Here is an 18,859-nt window from a genome sequence, read left to right on the forward strand (position 1 = left end):
GCTCACAGTGGATGTGTCTCGGCTGTGTATTCTTAGGTTTTGTCGGTAAAGTCACGTAGGTACTTTTTAATGTTTTTACCTACGTGACTTTACCGAAAAAACCTAAGAATATGAATCATTGCAGTCACGAAAGCTTCAAATCTAGAATCTCGGCTGTGTGTTTCCCATTAGAGTTCAATTGAATTCTCGCAGCTCAGCCTTTAGAATAATTTAATTTTAATTATTCAGGTTAGAGTCCTCTCTCCCCCTTATCTTGTGCCAGAAGGTGTCTGTGACTACTTCACGATATATAGAGCTTCGTTTGTCCTCTGGCTGATGGCAATTTTAAACTTGCGGGAGTTGGGCTCCATCTCCGATGCAGACTCGCGGTGAGCTTGATTTCGTGACCGTTGTCGTAGCGCCTGTGATGTCCACGTCAGGTGCTCGTGACCAACGGGAATTAATGACAGGAAATGATAGCAGGTCAAAATGAAGGAGGATATAGAGTGGGGCTCATGGGGCTCAAGACATTATTATTATCGTCTTCCGCCCCTCTTGCTGAGCCAGGCGGCAGCCGCGTCGTCGGCAGCGTGGCCCTGAGCTGCACTTCCGATTAGCACAGTTAGCTACGTACGGTGTGAAAGAAGTTCAACGTGCACACATACGTCGACACCGTCGAGTCCGGCCAGGGGCCGCTCGTCGGCAGCGTGCGATGACACGGTCCGTCACTGGTCGTGTCCACGGAGCGGGGTCACTGGGTCACAGAGTCACGGGGTCACGGGGTCGTGTGGTCACGGAGTCACGTTGACCCCCCCGGTGTGGAGGGAGGTCGGCCGCCCGCGGACCGGGCTGGCAGGCGGTGTGGAGCCTGCCGAGCGGGGCCCTGTGACCGGCGGCGCCAGCTCGAAACCAGGATGACGAGCGATGTGGGGGTGGGTGGGGGATGATTGTGAGCAAAAAGAGAATTCGCGTGCGGCGAGTTCGCTCGGCAAAGCGGAGGCGTTCTGTTGTCGGAGGGGATACAAACGGTGGAACGCTCTGACGTGACAAACACGTCGCGGTGTGTGTGTCGTACCCGGCGCCGTCGTTTGAAGGTGGTGGACTGGGATCAAAGTGAGGAAGTAACGAGGTGGACAAGAGGCTTGAACTGATCGTGATGAGCAATACATAGATACAGAATGGCAGACTACCACGGAGATGGAGCTCTGTAGGTATAAATAATATGTTTTATTTTACATTTATAGAGCGCACCCGAGCCTCAAGGCACTTTGCATAGTTGATACACGGTCATATAAACCGAGTGATTTAGGTGGCAAGGGGCGTGCAAGGGCCGAGGAACGGGTGACCGTAACAGAGGGCACGTGGGGGTCACGGAAGGGCTACAGGGGAGGGAGGGGATGGAGTGGAGGGGCGAGGGCAGGGGAGGGGAATGGGCAATGGAGAAGAGGTGAGGCTTTAAGAGAGGAACGGAAGGAGGTTACGGAGGTGGAGTGCTTAATGTACAGGGGCGGTGTTGAGTCTGTGGGCGGTGTTGAGTCTGTGGGCGGTGTTGAGTCTATGGTGCAGTGTTGAGTCTATGGGCGGTGTTGAGTCTATGGTGCAGTGTTGAGTCTGTGGGCGGTGTTGAGTCTGTGGGCGGTGTTGAGTCTGTGGGCGGTGTTGAGTCTGTGGGCGGTGTTGAGTCTATGGTGCAGTGTTGAGTCTATGGGCGGTGTTGAGTCTATGGTGCAGTGTTGAGTCTGTGGGCGGTGTTGAGTCTGTGGGCGGTGTTGAGTCTGTGGGCGGTGTTGAGTCTGTGGGCGGTGTTGAGTCTATGGGCGGTGTTGAGTCTATGGCAGGGGTCGGCAACCTACGGCTCCGGAGCCGCATGCGGCTCTTTACGGGCCGCTTCTTGACAATATGTACGTATGTACAGTATGTACTCAGATGCATTGCGGCTCTTGAAATACTGAATTTTGTACCGAATTGGAAAGAAATGGCTCTTCTTGTTATTTTGGTTGCCGACCCCTGGTCTATGGGCAGTGTTGAGTCTATGGGCAGTGTTGAGTCTATGGGCAGTGTTGAGTCTATGGGCAGTGCTGCTCAATGTACAGGAGAAACTAATTCCAGTGGAGGGGTGCCAGGAGTGAGAAGGATCGGAAACGAGATTGGGCACAGGGGAACGAGGGACCGAGAGAGCGAGAGAGAGCGAGAGAACGGGAACGAAGTGCACGAGAGAGGCGAGAAGAGGTGGCGGAGATGCCATGGAGAGATTGCGACGAGATAAAGATCAGAAACGCGAACATCGGTGGGGAAAATGGAACCCAAGCTGAAGAGGGCACACAGACTCGTGCCGAGAAGCACGCTTTGGGATGACACTGAGAGACGGGGAGAGGAGTGCACGTGGCTAAGAGAACAAACACAACTGAAGAGACACCACAGCGACCGTTCAGAGAAGTAAGTGGGCTTGGGCAGGACACTTTGCGAGTGACGGAATGGCAGTCAAAGGAGGGCGCACGCCGAATGAGGACGACCACGACGGAGATGGAGCCATGAAGTGAGCTCGTGCGCGAGGGTGCCGGGCGGGCGGCTGTCGCGTCGCGAGCACGTGAGAGACGGCGACAGCTTGGGGGGCAAGTTGGCAGGGGTGGGGGGGGGGGCATCCTTCATCCAGCAGTGGATGAGTCATGGCTGTAATGAAGACGATGGTGACGATGAGGGTTCTCGCGTGCCCTTGTGGGTTTGAACACCGGTGCGGCGTGGGAGGCTTGAACGGCGATGGCTCGCCATCTGCGCGCTTCGCGTTTGTGGAGTCCGTGTCCTTGTGATGTGGGTTTTAATTACCGCTTACAACTCCTATCAGGGGACAGAAACAAACCGTGCACAGCTACTCATTGTATTTAATCAAACGCGGGCACATGTTCTGTTAGAGAAGGAGAAGAAGTAAATACACTTGACAGAAATTGATTTGTTTTTATTTAAAGTCGTTACGAATTCTGAAAACTGAATTTCACCTTAGCAGTAAATTAGCGCTCACAAATCTGCAGTCTTCATGGCGCAGTTGCGTACACCACCCCCTCGCTACCTCGTGGTCCAATGTTATTCCATTGTCAAGCAACTCGGTTATATAAGTTAACTTTCCCAACGGGGTAGAGTGGTGGCGCAGCGGTTAGCACACTTCGCTCTAAAGCCAGTGACCCGGATTAAATTCCCAGCCACGGTCAACATCAGTGGTGAATTATATCTTAACCGTTTTCGGGTCCTCTTCCCTCTCCGCCCCCCCTTTCTCACCAACTCGGTTGGTGAAACACGAGTAGCTGATGATGACTCGTCGCCCTCAACGGAGATGATGTCCATGCACATTGCTCGATGAAGCCGGGAGACTCTTTGACTTGTAACCCCATGACAGAGTAACCCCATGACAGGGTGAGATGTTAACTCCCTTGCCTGGTATACAGGAGGTTGTCGGTTCGATCCCAACCCAGACGCCTGTATTTTTGGAGTGTGCATATTCTCTCTCTCTCTCTCCCCATGGCCACGTGGATTTTTCTCCGGGTCCTCCGGTTTTCCCCCCTCCATATTTATAATCAACATCAAGCGTTTAGAGTATTTGTCTGCTATAGATTTCCACGTGATGATGAGCCGCTATCATTGCGTGTGGCCAGGTCACTTCTGAAAAAGAGCCGTACAGCTCAGTGGGCCTTACATTGTAAAATAAAAAATAGTTTCATTTGATTTTAGTTTAGTTTAACGTTTCTTCTGATGCGTGACCTCGTGACCTGTCGGGTGCCTCCCATGGCCAGGCCTGCTGGTGTCCCTGCAGCTCTTCCACGGGGACATGGAAGTGGTGCGCCGGGAGAACCCGCTGGCGCTGGGTCGCGGGGTCTCGATCGCGCGCAAGCTCGGCGCGGCGGAGGTCATCATGCCAGGTCAGCCCGTCCGACGTGCACGGTTGGCTGCGTACGGTGCGACAGAAGTTCAACGTACATGCATGCATACATCAGTGGTCCATCAGTTCGGAGGTCGGTGGTCAGTCTGTGCCAGCACTTGTCCGAATGCGTGGTAACAGCAACGCGGTGAGTGCTTATGGAGCGAACAGGTGTCGGCCGATGAAATGAACGGCCCACGGGAAGCGGATACCACAGAACTGCTTCTGAGATTCTTTCAAGTAACCTCTGGTCCACACCGTTGTGGGTGGCGTTTCCCACCTGCCCTGCCGCAGAGATAAGTTGACATCGTAGGACAACGAAACCCATCTGAAAATCATTTGTATTTGTCATCAAAGCTGGAATTTAGCCAAATTAAGTGCAGAACCAAATTTAAGGTTATCGTTTTTATTTGTGCATTCATTGGTGACCAGGATGGGACCATCAACTCGTCACAACTTGAGAATCTGGTTTAATCACGGTGCGGATGAAACCTGGATACGAACCCAGGAATATTTCAGCGGTACCAGCTCGTCGCTCTAGAACCTCTGAACCACACGATCACCCCCACGTCTGCGCACAGGGTGCCACGGTGGCGAGATGTTAACGACCTCGCCTGCTGCACAGGAGGTCGTGGATTCATCAATTCCAACCCTGCATATTTGGAGTTTGCACGTCTCTCTCACCGTGGCCGTGCTGTATTTTCCTCCGATTTTTCCCTCCGCATTTAGAATCAACATCACACGTTTAGATTATTTGTTCCGTTTGAGCTATCATTACATGTGGCAAGGTCACTTCTGAAACTAGAGCTGTGCAGCTCAGTGGGCCTTACCCGGCAGAATAACAATAGTCGCAGCCGTCCTAATCAGAACCCGACCTTCCTTGAGCCAGCCGTGGGTGTCTCAGGGGGAGCGCTAACGTGGTGACGCTCGATGACCCTCGTCGCATCCAGCTCCCCCGCGCGGCCCCCCGGGTGGCGGTCCGTGCCGCGCCCGTCCCTTGGCCCCGGACGCGGCGCCGCGGGCCATCGCGACGGCGTCGTGCGTAGCCGCAGCCGCAGTCGCAGACGAAGCTTCACAGAGGAGCGCCGCTTTCAAGTTTATTTATCGGCTGCCCTTCAGTCGACGTGTCCCTCTTTTTTTTTTTTTAGCCTCGACTCGTTTTTATTTTATTTTTTAACAGTCGACTCCTTTTCAAGTGTCGCTCTCGTTTTATATATATATATAATTTTGTTTAAAAAAGAAAAATGTCTTTGATAAAAAAAATAATCCCTACACTCAGCGGTCATTAGCCATTCCCTTTGTTGTGCGAGTGCTCGGAGCTTCGCTGTCCGCCGCCGCATCACGCCGCGCGCCTTGTTAGGCGCACGCAGCGGACGTTTAATAGCTGCGCTAATGACGCCGGGCTCATAATTAGCCGCGCGCACACGGTGAAGAGGGGGCGGGGGGGAGCGGGGGAGGGCCGGGGGGGGGGGGCGGGGGGGGGGCCGGGGCCTTTCCAATCCGCGAAGCCGCTGTGCGTCCGTCGCCGTGGCCACCTGAAGCGCTGAGAGGCGGCGGTCCGGGGGGCCGGCCTCTCGCCGGCTGGTCGACACAATTGTCCGTCTGTCTGTCTCGTGTGCGACCGCGCGACAGCCGTGATCGTCCGCCGCAGTCCGTCCTGCAAACGTCGCGCTAAATTGAACCGAAGGTGGTGTTAGCTGCCGCCGTCGCCACCGTCATCGGCGTTGCTGCCGACATTGTCGCAGTCGTGATCGTTGGCGGCGATGACGGTGGTGACGATGACGGCGGTTGTGATCTACAGGCGTTGGTCGTCAACGCACGTTTGCCAGGCCGGCACTCCCCCCGTGTAGCGACTCCAACCGACCTCGCCGGTCAAAATCCGTCCGGAAAATCGTGAAGGTTTTCCGGCCAACGCGAAATATAATTCACGTGCATTTATATTCTTGGTTCTTTCGGTAAAGTCACGTAGAAGGGAAATAATAAAATAATATAAATATTAAACAATAAAAATTCTCACTTTTTTCAAATTTTCTTGCTGTGGATTTCACACCTGTTGATGATTGCTTGTGTTGCAGTCGAAACGTCGTGATAATTTGTATTGTTTTATATTAATATTATTTATTTATTTCCCTTCTACGTGACTTTACCGAAAGAACCAAGAATATGAATCCCTGCAGTCACGAAAGCTTTAAATCACGTACATTTAATCATCATCGTTATCATCAGCCATGCTCGAGCCATCGCCATCTGTCGCGGACTCGCGATGCAACCGTCCGTCTCGCTCCTGCACACGAGCCGGTGTCATCGCGTCCCCTCCACGTGGTCAAGGCTCATCCGTAGGGGCGGCCACGGTGCGGCGCGATGCGGACGCACAGCGGAGTGTGCGAGTGCGGTCGCGCCTCAAGGCACCGTGTCGCTGACCCGAACCACACCGTGGACATCTGTGAAAAAGGGCTTCGTAGCTCATCGGATTCCTCCTCCGGTTCTAAGTGAGGATTCTGGTCCCGATGCACGTGGGGTACGGTTGGCTACGTACGGTGCAAAAGAAGTTCAGCGTACGCGTGTATCGTGGGGCTGGGGAAGGAGGGAGGTCTGTAGGTTGGACTGGAACAGGGGAGAGGGAGTCGGTTTGGTACAGGCACACAAGTCGGTTTACAGGATTACCTTCTCGGCAGAGGTCACCGCGGGCAATACCAGGCAATACCAGGCAATACCAGGCAATACCAGGCAATACCAGGCAATACCAGGCAATACCAGGCAATACTAGGCAATACCAGGCAATACCAGGCAATACCAGGCAATACTAGGCAATACCAGGCAATACTAGGCAATACCAGGCAATACCAGGCAATACCAGGCAATACTAGGCAATACCAGGCAATACCAGGCAATACCACGCAATACTAGGCAATACCAGGCAATACCAGGCAATACCAGGCAATACCAGGCAATACCAGGCAATACTAGGCAATACCAGGCAATACTAGGCAATACCAGGCAATACCAGGCTGTCGTACCGTACTTATATGTCCTCGCGTCTACGCTCAACCCCCTCGCTAACTAATGTAGTGAAGTATGGTCAAATAACCCACCCCCCCCATCTCAATACGAGACTCATGGCTTGGGGAGGGCCTCATCCAGCAGTAGATTTACAAAAAGAGCTGTGCATGCTCCTGTGTGGGGTCACGTGGTTGGCATTGGGCCCCTGGTGTAGGGAATGAGAGGGGTGGATGGGTGGGGATGGGGGGGGGTTGCCAGGGGGGTGGGGGGCGGGGGAGGGCCTTCCTTGTCCAATTTCCCTGCGCTTCGTAGCCCGCCGCCTGGGCCCCCCACCCTCCGACCCTTGGGGGCCCGGTGCAGTTTCACCGCCTGCACTCTCGACCCTACACCAGTGACGCGTGTGTGCCTGCGTGCGTGCGTGCATGCGAGCATGCGTGCGTGCGCGCGAGCGAGCGTGCGTGCGAGCGAGGCGCTCCGTGACGGAGCCGTATTTGTCTCGACCGAGAGCAGGCGACATGCGCAACGAGCTCTACGTGACGCTGGAACGCGGCGAGTTCGAGAGGGGCGGCAAGACGGTGCAGAAGAACGTGGAGGTCACCATGGTGGTGGTGGACGGAGAGGGCGAGGTGGTGACGGTGAGCGATGGTGATCGTCACGATGCTGCTGCCGCTGATGATGATGATGATACCGATGATTATGCTTTTGCTAATAATTATGATGCTTATAATGATGGTGCTATTGATGATGATGGTTATTCTGATGACGTTGCTGCTGGTGATGACGATACTGCTACTGAAAATAATGATGATGATGCAGTGTTAATGGCCAAGCTGCAATAGCTTTTTCAATGAGGAAATATCTTTTGTTTACAAAACACTCAACATATTCGTCAATAACACCGCGTAGTTTTATAGGGAGAAAAAATTCACACGTGTATACAATGATATCGCCATGCCGCTGCTAATGATAATGCTGAGCATGGCTTTATTCACCCTTTCCCGTTCCGAATCTCGGAACGCGGAAGCGGTTAGCGTCAATTTTATTTAGAGAGGCCTATTCGCCATTGATTTCAAAGACATCGTACTCGCCGCAGAGAACTGCCACGACACGACCGCACTCTGGTGCCAAACTGAACTGCTTTTTTGCGTTTAGTTTGTTGTCCTTCCCCCGCACCTCCGATTAGCATGGTTGGCTACGCACGGTGCGAAAGAAGTTCAACGTGGGCACATGCGGTCCCGACAAAGTTATTTTATTTCACTTTTACTTCCGGTTCCGATTGACGTCCACGTACGATGGAGTGGAATCGTAAGAAAAACTGACGACATACACGTAAGTCGTCGGACCGGGAAAGGGGTGAACAATTGCGATGCCGCCGATGGTGACGACGTCGCCGCGCCGCGCCGCCCGCAGGACTGCGTGAGCCCCGGCTGCGGGGACGGCCACGTCCCCGAGTTCCGCTCGCTGGTGCTCTACCACAACAACGTCCCGCGCTGGGGAGAGGCGCTCCGCCTGCCGCTCGCCGTCAACCGCTTCCGCGGAGCGCACATCCGCTTCGAGTTCCGCCACTGCTCCAGTGAGGCCTGCGCACTGCCCGGCGCCGTCACCGCCATCGTCACCGCCATCATCACCGCCACCGTCACAGTCATCGTCACCGCCATCATCACCGCCATCGTCACCGCCATCATCACCGCCACCGCCACCGTCACCGTCATCGTCACCGCCATCATCACCGCCATCATCACCGCCGCCGTCACCGCCATCATCACCGCCGGCGTCACCGTCACTGTTACCGCCGCCATCACCGCTGCCGTCACCGCCACCATTACCGCTACTACCGCCACCACCAACACCGTCAACGTCATCATCGTCATCATTGTCTTCGTCGATCACCGCTCCAGTTGCTGTGTTATTATTTGGATTATTTTGCTGCTATATATTGCCACATGATAAGCCACATTGCTGAGCTATCATTTGTGGCCAGGTCACTTGTGAAAAGTAAGTTTCGTTTTATTTGTATGTTTTTTGGTGATTTTTTTCCTTTCCTATACTCTGCACTCCTTCTTACCTGCCCGCCTGGATTTCTATAAAAAAGAGGTTTATAGCTCATCGGATTCCTCCGGTATAAATACATAATCTGATTCTGACAATATCATCCTCATCACTATTACTGTTTTTATTAACTTCGTGCACGATATTTGAGCTGATCCTGGTCGATTGCCCCACCTCTCCAACCTGCACTGACCACAACCGACACGGTTAGAGACGCAAGTTAGAGGCAATCACGTTGACTGTTCAGCAAAGAAAGTGGGCTTGGGCCGGGCGCTTTGTGAGACCGAATGGCGGTCAAAGGAAGGTTCCGACTACCACGGAGATGGAGCGATGAAATTTAAACTAAAACTAAACTGATTTTTATTTACTTTATCAAGTAAGGCCCACTGAGCTATACAGCTCCTTTTCAGAAGCGACTTGGCCACAAATGATATCTCAAAGAAGTGGCTTATCACGTGGAAATGTATCGCAGCCAAATGCTCTAAACGCGTGTTGATTATAAATGTGGAGGGAGAAACCGGTGGACCTGGAGAAAATTCCACGTGACCACGGAAAGGACATGCAAACTCCAAATATACAGCAGGCATCAGGGTGGGGATCAAACTCACGACCTCCTGTATACCAGGCGAGGTAGTTAACATCCCGCCACCGCGGCCCCCCTTTGCAGGTAGCTGGATGATTCGCAGGTCACAGATGCTGAGCCAGAACCGTTGAGATACTGAGTGTCACATTTGCGTTTTAGTCGCAAACAACTGCTGGGGGGGGGGTAACGTTGTCTATGTCCTGTGTGCTCGGTGCGGCGGAGCAGCCAAGGACAAGGCAGAGCGGAAGCTGTTCGGCTTCGCGTTCACGCCGCTCATGAACGAAGACGGCAGCACCCTGGCGGACGCCACGCACGAACTCTACGTCTACAAGGTGACCGCGGCACGGGGACACGGGCACCGTACGGACGTCACACGGACGTCACCATGGGCGTCCCGCGGGCATCCCGGCCGCTGCGCTGCTCTCGCTAACGCGGAGTCGGAGAGTCCGCTGTGCCCACTCGTGCGAGCGCTGCGGTGACCCCCGGGTCGCCAGCTTAATGTTTCGTTGCTTGAGATGGCCGGGTCGGAGCGCTGAGGTGGCACTACTGAGAATCTCTCACAATACAAGGGCCAGCAGCTGTCTTGCTATATCAAATTCGCGTTCGAGCGACTTTGCCTACGTTGAGTCGCTGTACAACGAGGGATAACCGACAACAAACGCGACATTTAAACATTTTCATGACGGAATTGGACTCTCCACCCCGCGTCCGTGACGTGAGTTGCGTGCTGTCTGCCGACTCTGTGCGCGGGGCGCCGCAGTGCGAGGAGTACACGGACCTGTCGGCCTACGCCAACTACCTGGGCCTGCACAGCTCCAAGGACTACCAGAAGAGTGTGCCCAGCCCCTCCGTGCTGCAGAACGGGCCCTTCCAGCGCAGCCAGCGCGAGACCTTCTGGATCTCCACGCTGCTCTGCTCCAGCAAGCTCACGCAGAACAGTGCGTACGCTTGTGTGTGCGCGTGTGCGTGCGTCGTGGGGGAGCGGCGGCGTAGTAGCGGTTAGCCCGCCCCGCGCTACGAACCCGGCGACCATAGTTACGATTATCTGAACCGTTCCCGGGCCTCCCCTAGGTCGACTCGGCCTCAAATCAGTACCTGGTGCGGTGTGTAAACATCGCCACTGGGGAGATAAAGGCGGCCGGGCGTGGTGCTGGCAGCCCATCCCCTCCTGCGACGTGTCGGCCTTCATAGGTGTTCGCTAACAACAGCACTTGCCCCAACAGCCTGTTTGGGCTATACGGGGTATCTTTGTCTTTGCGTGCGTGAGTGCTTGCCTGTATACGCGTGCGTGCGCGACTTAGCGGGGAGCGGGTGGCGCAGCGGTGAGCGCGCTGCGTCGCGAACTCGGCAACCCGAGGCCCTTCCCCCGCTCCACGACCTCCGACACCGGCGACGGATATCTGGAACCGGTCCCGGGCCCCCTCCCCTGGGTCGGCGCAGCCCCCCCCTTTAAATGAGCACCTGCTGCAGTGTGTAAACATCAGCTTTGGGGGAGACAAAGGTGGCCGGGCCACGTTGCTGGGTTGTACCACCTCCTCATGTGCCATGCCGGCCTTTATAGTTGCTCGCCAACAGCCTTCGGCGAACTTGGGCAATTTGGGTTCGAGTCAGGAACACGGCTAACATCAGACGTTAGGGATATCGGAATCTGTCCTGCACTTGCCCTCGGTCAACTCGTCATTAAATAAGTGCCGAGTGCCGTGTGTGAAGTGGATAAGCATCAGTCCTGTGGAGACAAAGCTGGCCACGTAGGGCACTGGCCACACCAGGTCCTTCCGAACACCACTTGCCACGACGTTCCATGTGAGCTATATGGGGGAGTGGGGAACTTTGTCTGTGCGGCGTCTCGTAAAAGACGCCACTGGGCAGCCGGGAGGCAGCTATCCTCCTGTCACAAAGCAGAGTGTAGGAGCAACGCTGGCAGCAGGAACAAAGACCTCACAATTGCTGGGGAACCACAGAAACATCTGGAAGTCAGCAGCCAGACAGGGGTGGCTAGGAGATGTTAACTACCTCGCCTGGAGGTCGTGGGCTCAATCCCGACCCTGACGCCTGTTGTATATTTTGAGTTTGCATGTTCTCCCTGTAGTCGTGTGGCTTTTCCTCTGGGTCCTCCGGTTTTTTCGTCCACATTTAGAATCAACGTCACGCGTCTAGATTATTTGGCTGCTATAAATTTCCACGCGATAAGCCACTTTGTTGAGCTACCATTTGTGGCCAGGTCGCTTCTGAAAAACAGCTATTTAGCTCAGTGGGCCTTACCTGGTAAAATAAAAAAAATAGTTTATAGTTTCATACCATAACCGGGCGGTTAAAACGCAGCAGGTCAATCGCAAACGCAGAACACGTCCGTGTTGTTTGTTTCTTTCTGTGTTGCGTCCGCCGTTTAGGCGTGCTGCTTGGGCTGCTGAATTGGAAGGCGCACTCCAACCACGTGGTTGACATCCTGCCCCAGCTCAAGGGTGTGCACAGCGGGGAAATCGTCAAGGTGAGAGCGAGACGGGGGGGGGGGGACAAAGCAAGTCACACAATGCGCACATTTTTTTTGCCGCGTACCGGGCCGATGCATTTGTATTTACCGAGGACAGTAATTGTTATTATTTTTTCTTCAATACAAAGGAATCACTTAGTACCAAGGCTCCTTTTCCGCAGGGACCTCCTGCTTTGTGTTGTTTGCAGCAACAACAATAACAACAAGAAATTGAAATGTTTCAAAAAATATTTGTGGTGCGGCTGGAAAATTGTAGAATTACTAAATCAAAAACAAAAAACATATTTGCACGAGACGGTTGTAAACGAGACATGGGAACAATAGATCCGCGCACTCTCGGCCGTGAATCCGTGAACTTGGCAGCAGGCGAGAGGAACAGATGATGTCCAGACTGGAACAGATGATGTCCGAGTCTAAACACCGTTTCCCTGTTCGCCTCTTGGCAGTTCCTGCAGGACATCTTGGACGCCCTGTTCTCCATCCTGGATGACTCCCCTGAGAAGTACAGTCGTCTCGTCTTCCAGTCCCTGGTAGGCGCTCGGCTCGCATTGCACGCGACGTGCAAATTCTTTTGTCAAGGCGCTCTTCCTCCTCCCTCCCAGCTTAAATAGACGCTCCAAGCCCAGGACGTGTCATTCAGACTCGTTCTTCACCTGAGGACGGCTGCTTGCGTTGTGGCCGAAACGTCGTGAGAATTATTTTATTATGTTTTATTTTTATTATTTTATTACTTCCATTCTACGTGACTTTACCGAAAGAACCAAGAAGAAAAATTGAAGTGTAGTTCAAAGACAACCGTAACACACACACGCACACACATTCAAGCACATTTCATATAATTTTTTTCGAGATATGAATGAGGATGCAATCGGTGCACCGGTTCCAGCTGTGGAATAATCGCCCTCGGGGGTAATCGCAGGGGGTCAGGGTAGCTGGCGCAGCGCACGCCGTGAGATGAACACGCCGCCCGCTGAGGGTGGCGAAGAGAGCTCACGGCCCACGTGCCTGCGGCCCAGGTGCTCACGGCCCACGTGCTCGCCTTGAGCGCGACATCTCCTTGGCACCGTGCTCTCGTTTTGCTCAAAAGGGGAGCGATTTGTGTTCGCAGGTGCAAATCATAAACCTGGTGCGCGAGAGCCGGTTCGAGCACTTCCGCCCGGTCATGGACACCTACATCGAGAAACACTTCTGCGGCGCCCTCGCCTACAAGTGGGTCCCTGCACGCACGCACGCAGCACGCACGCAGCACGCACGCACGCAGCACGCACGCAGCACGCACGCAGCACGCAGCACGCAGCACACACGCAGCACGCAGCACGCAGCACACACGCAGCACGCACGCGCGTCGCGCTCGCCGCACGCTCCGACTACGGCGCCGGTGTAGTCCACGTGGACTGTTGCCACAAGGGCTGCGATTAGGGGCAGCACGGTGGCGAGATGTTAACTACCTCGCCTGGTGTACAGGAGGCCGGGGTTGGATCCCGACCCTGACACGGGCTGTATATTTGGAGTTTGCATGTTCTCTCTCTCCCCCCCCGTGGTCACGTGGATTTTTCTCCACGTTTAGAAACATGCATTCTATAGTATTTGGCTGCTATAAATTTCCACGCGATAAGCCACTTCGTTGAGCTATCATCTGTGGCCAGCTCGCTTCTGAAAAAGAGCTACATAGCTCAGTGGGCCTTACCTGGTAAAATCTGAAATTGTTTAGTAGTATAGCATGGTTGTCTACGTATGGTGCGAAACAAGTTCAACATACACACATACAAGGGCTGTCCAGCAGACCCCCGTGAAGGCATGAAGGGATGGTGTGGCCAGCACCAAGCCCCTGCCACCAGTTATTCATTTAAGCCCGAGTCGACCCAGGAAAATCCCTCGACTGGTTCAGGCGTTTGCCGCTGATGTTGAGCGGGGCTCGAACTCGAGTCGCCGGGTTCGCAACACAATGGGCTAACCACTACGCCACCGCTCCCCATTGAACACACACACCCACGACAGACAAAGACCCTCCATATAGCATTTAACAGACCATTGGGGCAAGTTCTGTTAGCGAGCAGGGCACGAGGGGGTGGGTAGCCAGCACCAAACCCTCTCCAGTGGCGATATTTACACACCGCACCAGGTACTCATCTGAGGCTGAGTCAACCTAGGGGAGGACCAGGGCTGTTTGGGATAATTGTCACCGGTGTTGGCCGTGAGTGGAATCTCACTTGGGTCACCCGGTTCGTGGTGCAGCGCACTAACCAGTAAACCACCGCTCCACATAGCACGCGTACTCATCTGAGGCTGAGTCAACCTAGGGGAGGCCCAGGACTGTTTGGGATAATTGTAACCGGTGTTGGCCGTGAGCTGGAATCTCACTTGGGTCACCTGCTTCGTGGTGCAGAGCACTAACCAGTAAACCACCGCTCCACATTGCACGCGTACACACACACACACCACACACACCACACACGCACGAGAGTGAGCGTAGACATTGCAGTCCTTGCCCTGTGAGCGAGCGAGCGAGCTTCTGTCCCAACAGGGAGCTCCTGCGCTGCCTGCAGTGGTACATGGACCGCTCCGTCGGAGCCGAGAAACAAGATCACATCCAGGAGATGCTCCGAGTGAGTTGCACACTCTGGCGATTGTGTCTTCTTATCTCTCATAAAGTCAGACACGATGTCTTGCCGTCTCTTTGTATGTGGGTATGTTTGTTTGCCTACGCGTCTGTTTTTTAGCTTTCCCACCTGTCTGTCTGTCTACTTGATTGATTGTCGCTCCATCTCTTCTGCTGTCTGCTGGTGCATCGGTCTCTCGTTGGGGCTGAATGTCTGTCTGTCATCTATCCATTTAAGTGTCCCCCCCCTGCCTCCATCTGATTGCCTGTGTGCATGTTTGTTTTATTTTGTGTGTGTGTGTATTTCTATCTGTCTATCTGCATGTTTGATTGCCTTTCGCTGCTTGTCTGCCTGGCAACCAGTCCACCAGTTCGATTGTCTGCCTCTTTTTGTTGCCTCTCTCGCGCTCTCCCCTCTCTCTGAGCGTCCGTCCGACCGCTTGTCTCTTATGTCGCCCGTCTCTGCGTCTCTCCCTGCCGGGGAGCGGCAGCGCAGCGGCGAGCACGTTGCGCTACCCGAGCTCAATTCCCGCTCACCGCCGCCAAGACCAGTGACGATTATTTGAACCGGTCCTGAGCCTCCCCAGGATGCGTGTGTCTCCCCGGTGCGGTGTGTAAACATCGTCACCGGGGAGACAAAGGCGGCCGGGCGTGGCGCTGGCCACCCCACCTCCCGTGCCGTGCCGGCCTGCGTAGGTGCTGCTCGCTCGCAGCGCTTGCCCCAGCGGTCTGTTGAAGGCTATACGGGGGATCTCTGTGCGTCTACCCCCCCCCCTCCGCTCCCCGTGCCCGCGTTGCAGTCCCTGGAGTACATCTTCAAGTTCGTGGTGCAGTCGCGCTGGCTCTTCGTGCAGGCGACGGGCGGTCAGGACGAGGGCGACTTCCGGCAGTCGGTGCACTCTTTCTTCCGCTCCGTGCAGTTCAGCCTCTCGCAGGAGAGCAAGGGCTCCGACACCGTCACCTACACGCAGGTCTCTCCCTCCCGCCGCGGTCGTCGTTGCAGTGACGCACACCATAATATAGGTGTCTTTTGGGTTTGATCGCGTAAATATGAATGCGTCGTTAAACCCGCCGCCACCCAACACGTCATGTAAACAGAACGTGCCAATTCGTTCCTAGTACAGCACACCGGTTGTGTGTTGGAGAGAAAATCCACAACATTTCCAATTCGAGTTCGACGTTTCACCAGTAATCACGACTAGTGAGTGAGCGCACGCATGCACGCACGCCTGCGGGGCCTTTGGAGATAAACACGTGCAAGCGCGCATGAGCTCATTCCAGCGCTCACGGAGTTACGGTGCAGGGCACAGACAATCGATCGTAATATATCGGCACTTTTAGTTTTTTTTCTTCTCTGGAGCCCCGAAGGTGTTCATGGTTTGGTGAGTGGCGTAGCCGTCGATTGTGCAGGCAATGCAATTGCACCGGGCGCCCCATGGGACGGAAGGGGCACAGCCGCCGGGCTACGAAGAACAGGGCGGAATTGGATGCGCGACCGCATTGTTTTGACCCCCTTGCACCAGCGCCTATGCTGCTACCGCACTACAGCGCCGATGGCGATTTCGTACGGCCAGTGAAGAGCGATTGGTAGAGAGATTCAGTTCTGAGCGATTTAGCCACCAGAGTGATAACTGGGGCAGTGCAAAAGTTTACGTGGTCCACGGTTTTGTGTTTGTAGCCGCGGTCGCACGCTACGAGTTTTGTAAAGCGTGGGGGGCATGTCGTCGCGCGTGGCGCAAACGTCGCTCGTTGTGCATCCCCCCCCCTCCCCCCGTTGCTTTGGGCGCAGGCGGCGTTCCTGAGCTCGTTCCCGGCGCTGTTTGGCGAGCTGCTGCGCATGCTGAGCGTGCGGGAGGTGGCGACGCTGGTGCGCGACACGCTCGGCTGCCTGCCGCCCGTGATGCGCATCGCGCCCACGCTGCGCGCCACCCAGCTGCAGTGCGTCACGCTCACCACGCAGAGCCAGCTGTTCCACACGCCCGGTACTCCCCCCTTCCACCCGCCACCCCCCCGGCCCCCACATGCGCGACCCCACGACCTCACGACCCCACGACCCCACGACCCCCCCCCCCCGCCCCGCACGCGATGCGACTGAGCGATACGACGCCTGGCACCCGGCGCTCGCTTCCAGTAAGGGAGCTGGGGCCGTGAGCTCGGATGACAAAATATTTTTAAAAACGCACGTCGCGTGAGTCTGTAGTGTCGGGGGTTCTTTAACTGGCGGTCCGCGTGCCACACGGAACCACGGGGAGGCTTTTGGGGCGGCCAGCTGAGCTGTGGCCCGCCGAGAAATAAACCAGTGGTGATAGCGCTCTACGCAAGGGACAAAGGTTTATTTTTTTAGATAAAAGCGAGATCAACACGAGGAACAGATTCGTGGCCACGATGTCACGTGCACCCTGTTGTGTGCGTACGCATGTTGAATTTCTGTCGCACCGCACGTAGCCAACAGCGCTAACCAGAGGTGCCGGTGAAGGAGAACAAACTAAAAACACCGCTCAGGTGAGAGTGACCGCACCGCGTCGGTTTTTTTTTGTTGCCGTCGCAGAACCGCGCTGGATCCTGCTGCCCGTGGTGCTGCGCACGATGCAGATGCACCTGCAGCACCAGCTGGAGCTGCCGCTCTGCGCCACCGTGCTCGGCACCATCTTCTCGCTCGTCAAAAGGGACAAGGACGTGCGTAACTGACCCAACGGGACCCGGACGGGGTCGCGCTGCGTTCGTCCCGGCCCGACCCCCGCTGGCGCGCGGTTCACAATGGGCCCGGTTTAGGCACTCCGCCCCCCATCCCCCCCCCCCGGTGGAGTCATTCGCCCGCAGGCTGCGGAACGAATGAGAGCGGTGGCGGTCGGTGGCCGCGTGCGTTGGTGGGGGCAAGGAAGCCGGATGTGTGAGTGGGGGAGAGTGGGGGGAGGCATAGCAACGACGAGAGGGAGTGAAGTGTGTGCAGTTATAATGTTCACAATGGGCAGGCAAGCTGTCCGCACAAGTCGTCGGGGCAGGCTTGTGCATCTAAAGCCCCTGAGACACGAGGCGATGATGGCTACGCCACACTGACGATTCACGATGAGGATGAAACCGGTAATGCAGTCGTCTCGTCCAGCTGCTGCTGCTGTTGACTCAAATAATTACGGCCACCGCTCGTCTGAAACGAGGCCGAGCGCGCTGTGCACACAGCGTGGCGATGTCACGTGACGTGCAGGGCATTCTGGGAGAGAGGGACCGATGGCTGCGGTCGTAACCGCTGCCTGGAAATCGCACGGATGGCACGGGACGCGACGGACGTGACGGAGGAACCTCCTGACGGACAGAGCCAGACGCATTAACGCTCCGAACCTCGCCTGTGAATCGACGGCAAGGTGGCAAGCGGTAGGTGACAAATTCGTGTTTTGTTTTGTCCAGCAGAAGGGCGCGCCCGTGTCGGAGGAGCTCGACATGCTCGTGGGCAGCCTCCTGCACTCGCTCGTCCTGGTGCTGCTGGAGCTCACGAGCCGAGCCCCCCACCTCAACGCCGTCGCCACCACCACCGCCGGCGGCGCAATCCCCATCTCCCCGCACGTCCACGCCTTCGGCTTCGCCTACGGCTCCCTGCGCCGCCCCCTCTCCCAGCAGCTCCCGCAGGACATCACGGTGGGTGCTCCGCGCCGCGACGCTCCCAGAGTGCTCTCCTGCGGCGACGTCGCCGTGGAGTCTACGGGTCGCCGGCAAGACGGGTAGCGACGGCGCGCGAGCTGTGGGCGCGCCACGACGGTCGGTCTCGTCGCCCGAGCGCTCCGGAGTGACGTCGCCGCTGCTGCGTTTAAATCCGAGCGGGGGGCGACGTCGTAGCGACGTTGTAGCGACGTTATAATGACGTCACCGGGGTGCCATATTGACCGCTTCGTTTGACACGTTCACGTTTGGCACGTTCACGTTTGGCAGCCCCCCCCGCCCCCCACCCCACAGATTGCGTGCGCTCTGTCTCTCGCTGGGTAAGAGCTGTTTGTATTTTTGGTTGCGTCTTCCTTAAAGAATCGCATTTAGTGGAATTGTTATGGGTTTATTTATTTGTTATTAATGGTGTCTGATTTTGTTAAATGATCTGCTGGGCATGGTCTGTGTGTCTATGGTGCTGTGTGTCGGGCGGGATTGTGTTGTGGCCTTTCTGTGGCGTTTCTGTGGCATGCTGTGTCTGTGTATCTACGGCGTGGACGGGTCTTCAGGGTGTGCTTTTGTTGTGATTGTGGCACGGTGCGTCTGTGTGTCCTCACA

General features: G+C 55.6%; 1 protein-coding gene across 5 annotated transcripts in view; it reads left to right on the top strand.

Moving 5' to 3' along the window:
* The window catches only part of DOCK4 (dedicator of cytokinesis 4), a 131,751-nt gene that overhangs the window by 82,187 nt on the left and 30,705 nt on the right, over positions 1–18,859 (top strand). For all 5 annotated transcript variants that reach the window (XM_078860993.1, XM_078860994.1, XM_078860995.1 and 2 more), the window contains 13 exons: positions 3,762–3,887; positions 7,397–7,521; positions 8,297–8,459; positions 9,744–9,850; positions 10,279–10,456; positions 11,909–12,006; positions 12,456–12,539; positions 13,118–13,218; positions 14,534–14,615; positions 15,409–15,579; positions 16,398–16,590; positions 17,157–17,284; positions 18,014–18,238. In XM_078860993.1, the coding sequence (XP_078717119.1) occupies positions 3,762–3,887; positions 7,397–7,521; positions 8,297–8,459; positions 9,744–9,850; positions 10,279–10,456; positions 11,909–12,006; positions 12,456–12,539; positions 13,118–13,218; positions 14,534–14,615; positions 15,409–15,579; positions 16,398–16,590; positions 17,157–17,284; positions 18,014–18,238 (1,781 nt within the window). The remainder of the gene's footprint in view (positions 1–3,761; positions 3,888–7,396; positions 7,522–8,296; positions 8,460–9,743; positions 9,851–10,278; positions 10,457–11,908; positions 12,007–12,455; positions 12,540–13,117; positions 13,219–14,533; positions 14,616–15,408; positions 15,580–16,397; positions 16,591–17,156; positions 17,285–18,013; positions 18,239–18,859) is intronic.

Source organism: Lampetra fluviatilis, chromosome 11, assembly GCF_964198595.1.
Source record: "Lampetra fluviatilis chromosome 11, kcLamFluv1.1, whole genome shotgun sequence".
Taxonomy (NCBI): Eukaryota; Metazoa; Chordata; class Hyperoartia; order Petromyzontiformes; family Petromyzontidae; genus Lampetra; species Lampetra fluviatilis.